The sequence below is a fragment of the Ictalurus furcatus genome, chromosome 22 (genome assembly GCF_023375685.1).
Source record: "Ictalurus furcatus strain D&B chromosome 22, Billie_1.0, whole genome shotgun sequence".
Taxonomy (NCBI): domain Eukaryota; kingdom Metazoa; phylum Chordata; class Actinopteri; order Siluriformes; family Ictaluridae; genus Ictalurus; species Ictalurus furcatus.
The window spans coordinates 11,143,638-11,148,765 of NC_071276.1; the positions used below are offsets into that span (position 1 = coordinate 11,143,638).

Consider the following 5,128-nt stretch of genomic DNA (forward strand, 5'->3'; position numbering starts at 1 on the left):
ACACCCAACGTAGCAATTTTGGAACAACTTGTTTCATTTGTGCTATTGCACAAGCTCGGTTGGAAACGTCTGTTAAATGACAAACTGTTTAAAAACAAAAAACAAACATATACATACATACATACATACATATATATACACACACACACACACACACATATATATATATACACATACATACATACATACATATATATACACACACACACACACACATATATATATAAATAATATGAGAAGTATTTTGGTACAAGCAAGAGGCACCAGTCCCTGAGCCCTTTTTGCAAAATTGACTTAAAACCCTTATTACATTTCTTTTAAAACTCGAGCTACAAATTCAACATCTCACCTGTATGATAAAAGCTCAGATTTCAGTGAGACTATATCTACAACTGCAGAAGTACACCATATTTCCTTATAATCTCTGTGCTGATGTTTTTATTAACAGAATGAATGTCCAAAAAAGGAGAAAACTCTGTATAACATTATATCATTTTATTTACAAATAAGCATTAAGGGAACCACATCTGAAGAATGAAGAGAGCTGCTGTGGACACGTTCACACTGACCTGTAACACACAAAATTGTAAGATATTAAGCAACAGTCAAGTAGTCTATACACGTAGTCATACTCACATTCACAACAATAACTCAAATGACTAAAGTGGCTGAAATACAGATTGTGGTCTACTAAGAATAAAAGTGCACTGCACTCATTCTACAGAGCAACTGTGCAATACCCCCCTACATAGTGAGTAAATCTAATGGATGGAAAGCCATTTGGGATTTCGTCTTAAATTCAACATGGCAGATTTTTCATGAAGCATGGTTGACAAAAAACGTAAAATCAAGCTAAATATCAGAGAAAAAAAAAAAAAAAGTGTTGTAATTTAATAAAACATAAAAATGACGCTAAAGTATTGGACTGTATGATAACCCTGAGGAAAATGTCATTTGAAAATAGACACTATTGACAATATTACTGAAAATTTCTGTGTCCAGTAGAAAAGCAATTCAATCTACCCAGCATTATCAACCCAAAACAGCAGTTGTGTGACTTGAGCAACAAATTTGTATTAGCTTAGTATGCTAAACGGTTCAGGGAAGAACTTTCATTCAGCATGGGTATTAAATTATACATGTACATACAATTTAAACTGTATAATATGGATAATATTTTAAATAAATATATTCATATAATAAATATGAATATATTGGTTCTTTTGCGGAGATAAAACAAGGCCAAGCTGCTAGTAATAATATTTATAGATTTATAGAAGGAGCATATATACCTATAACCATTACACACACACTACTGAAGTTCTCAGTAGCCTTATAAATATTAGTTTGAGAGCTTAATCACTAGCTATCCATTTTGGTATTACTACCCACCGTTTCATGACTGAATTCATTCCGGTACTAAATCAGTGCATCTGTACACTAGCTCTAACTATTTACTAAGGTCAGAATAAACCAAATACAAAGTATGCTAAATGAAATCACTGCTGCCTATCTGCTATGAAAAAAACCCTGGCACTGTTCTATACAAGTACAATTGTTCAACAAAGTGTTAAATGTAATACTAAGGCTCTTCAAGCCACTTCAAATGTAATTTAGGACCAACATTTGCAGTAATGACAGACCAAAAATAAAAACTCATTTCCACATAAATACAAGGAGCAAATTTACTTTAAAAAAAAAAAAAAAAAATCACTCTTAACATCCCTATAATGGAAGTGAGAAACAGCTGCTAGTCAGTGCTGCAGCATCAGGCATAATGCCTTTTACTAACAGCAAGCACAGCGAGCAAGCACCATCTTTTTTTGTGTGGATGCCCTGTTTCCATTCTGTGCTGTAATACATAATAATAATAATAATAATAATAATAAAAACCCAAAGAAGACAAACCCAACCACAAAATAAGTGACCAAAAATATGACCGTTTCGCTCTCAATGCTCTCAAATACTAAAAGCTCTGTAAAATCCTGTAAGAATCATGTAGTCCATCATATAATGAGCATGATCAATCATACTAAAATTATTCTAGCTCCTCAACCATGCAGTTAAATTGCAGATACAAAGCTGCATTATAAGCACCTAGCTATCACATGTCAAATTTACATTTTGTATTTTTCAGTGCACTGAGCAGACGACATAAACGCTTACATTTAGGACCATACATGATGCCCGTTTTACACCACATCATGCCTCACTGTTTCAGTTGCATGCGTTTTTTCTGTGTAAAACAATATTTATTCTATATTGTGGCATTTGGACCCATCATCTCACGCAGAGATTCAAAACTCTAGTCCTGGAAACCTCTTCCCTGCAGACACACTTAATCAGAATGAGTTGGGTCAGATAGTTCTGAAAAACTATGCAGGGTAGGGTGTCCACACGCCTGGAACCCCTGATCTAAACAATACAGTGTTATTAGTAAAGCAGTAATGCAGCAGCACACACCTTTCCATTGGGTAAAATCAAACCTTTGTGAAGGTCTTAACCACCAAATTGGATCTCAATGGATTAATAAACATTATACGCAGCTTCAGTGTCAAAACATGTACAAAATAATCTGACCATCAGTATCTGTTCCAGACTTAAAACTGAAAACTCATGCTTGTGCCTTGTAGCTTATATGTGAAATGATCTTAAAAGGCCATATTAATTGTATCACTGTTCCTCATCTCCCGCATTCGTGTAAGATTTTACACCTCACTTGCACCCACCCACACTGCATCACCAACAGCTGCTTCATCTCCAGAGGTGCAAACATTACTAACGATAAAATCCTAGAAAGCAGAGAAAATTTTACCTTCTTGTTTTCTCACATCAACATTTGTTCACCCTTAATAAAAAAAAAAGAAAAAAAAAAAAGCAACACTAAGCAATGTAACCGCTACGAGAAGTACATGTGTCCTTTCATGTGCCACATCCTTTTCATGGGTTTTTTTTTTTCTTTTCGCATTTGCTGAGGTTACCTTGCTGGTGTGATCGCAGGGGAACTTGCACTATCCAGTCATCAAACCAACACGAACGGTGTAGCTCAATCAGCCCCCTAGGTCATGAGTCAGTATATTGTGTACACAAGTTCAGGTACTGTTAAGGACCCTGGCTCACTACACATTGGAACTCTGACTGAATTTCCGGTGACATGACTACGTACTCACGTTGTAAAACCTCACCGCTGGCATTTATCAACAGGCAAGACCAATATCTTGGACATTATTTAAAAAATATTTTCTTTAAAGTACATTATGAAAAATACTTTGCTTTGTTACACATCCTGGCAACATTTCAGACAAACATTAATTAGAAATGGTACCTGGATTGTGTTCACGACCCGTCTAGTGATGTGTTCATGCTTATGTTGAAATATAAACGTTTGTTTTTTCAAAACATATTTCGCACGATGTTTTTCGAGTTTGCTTGTGCGACGTTTCGTACATGACATCATTTCCAGTAAGGAACATAATGATCATTGATGCTCCCTGGTTATTGTGGTGAATTGTGGGATTTTAATTTTTTTTTAAAAAAAGAGTGAATGTTCCAGTGCACTTGAAGGATTCTGCGATTGAGATAGCCCTTAAAATGGCCGACTCCCTGATCAGTGCTCTGACAACTGAACTAGGGACTCCATGGTAAACTCCGCAGTGCCAGTGCAATGTTTAGAAATGATAACTGTGATGGAGAAAATGAGTGTACCATATTAGTTAAGCAAGAGCATCACTTCTTCAGGATCTGGTGCCTGACTATGATGAAGGGAAAGGTAAAGCCACTGCCGAAGAACAGCACCATCATCCCCAACAGCTTCCACTTGTTCTCTACCGAGAAGGGCAGGTTCTGCAAGACAACACCACATTAATTAAAACCTTTGTACAAATAAAAAGCCATTACATGACTCCATTGCATAAATGTAAACAGTTATTAGTATGATGAGACAGGCTTAACAGGACAGCAGTGTTAGAAATATCCTTCAACTCAAGTAACCTTGGGAGCCTAAACATGTCCTAGTGACGTTACCCGACATACATGCATATGCTTTAATACGTTATTATTAATTATTAAGCTGAAGTGTTCACTTGTGCCTTAAGAGTTTGTTGGCAAATTAACATGCTAGCTTAGCAGGACAGCTTCATTAGACCCGTCTTCTTTCTTAACATTTTAGCTAGTCAAAAACAGACGTCTGTTACAGATAATGTCTAGTTATTTTCAACGAAAGTTGCCGTTTTCACGTTAAACAATAAGAACATTGTATAACAATTAACGTTTGTAAAGTAAGAGTCGTTAACCTGTTTTAAAAAACAAACTCACTCCTAGGCGCGAGCTACAGTAATGAACGCGCCTAGCTAGCTTCCCATGAGGAAGTGAACCGCTTGCGTTATTTCTTGCGATATTTATTTTAAACACGGATAACTAGGTTATTTAAGTAAAATATTACAGCTATTAAATAAAATGTTATATCGTTAAATAACCGCCTGTCGGATAAACGCTTCATTAACGCTGGTTAACACTCATTCAGAAACATGACCTCCAAACAGGCTTCAGGACTAAGACCAGGCCTCGGTAGCTAAAGCTAACGCGCTATCTGTGAAGATGGTTTTATTAGAGTGGAGCGGGTGAAGCGTCGGTACCTGTCCCGGTCCCTCAGCGTAGTGAGACGCGCGGACAGCGGAGGTGGTGAATCTGCGCACGGCTTGACCAAGCATGTTGCACCGGTGCCTGTTAACTTCAAAGGTAAATGTGAACAGAACACGTCTCGTCTCTGAGCTTCTCTCTCATCAACCTTGTTCCGAACAGCCTCATGGGTAATTTCATCTCATCGCAAATGCTTGTGGGAAATGGAGTTCTCTGGCAGAGTTACTATAACCGTCTTCAGTACCATAGAATCGGTAAAGATGCGTGGATTTAATAGAGAATATTTGTATTAAATAATAGTAGTTATGGAATGTTTTGGCTGTCTGATGCTAGTCTGAATCTGACACGTTCCCATCCAGTTTGGTGTCTCTAATGAGGTTTTGTCTGATTGTTAGCTACAGCTCACACCCGAGCAACGTTAATACATAACTATTGATTTGCTTATAGATATTAATCACATTTATTATTTAAATGTACATGTAATATTATA

General features: G+C 36.7%; 1 protein-coding gene across 1 annotated transcript; it reads right to left on the minus strand.

Moving 5' to 3' along the window:
- Window positions 1–421: 421 nt before the first annotated feature.
- LOC128599239 (cytochrome c oxidase subunit 7C, mitochondrial) lies at window positions 422–4,806 on the minus strand. The gene is made up of 3 exons (XM_053610737.1): window positions 4,635–4,806; window positions 3,706–3,843; window positions 422–569 (listed from the first exon to the last, which is right to left on the minus strand). The coding sequence occupies exons 1-2, from the start codon at window positions 4,707–4,709 to the stop codon at window positions 3,727–3,729; spliced, it is 192 nt and encodes a 63-aa protein (XP_053466712.1). The 5' UTR covers window positions 4,710–4,806; the 3' UTR covers window positions 422–569; window positions 3,706–3,726.
- Window positions 4,807–5,128: the final 322 nt, after the last annotated feature.

Coding starts and splice junctions, on each gene's coding strand:
- LOC128599239 (XM_053610737.1), bottom strand. CDS start 4,709: ATGCTTGGTCAAGCCGTGCGCAGATTCACCACCTCCGCTGTCCGCGCG. Junction 3,844..4,634: donor ACGCTGAGGGACCGGGACAG/GTACCGACGCTT, acceptor GTTGTCTTGCAG/AACCTGCCCTTCTCGGTAGA.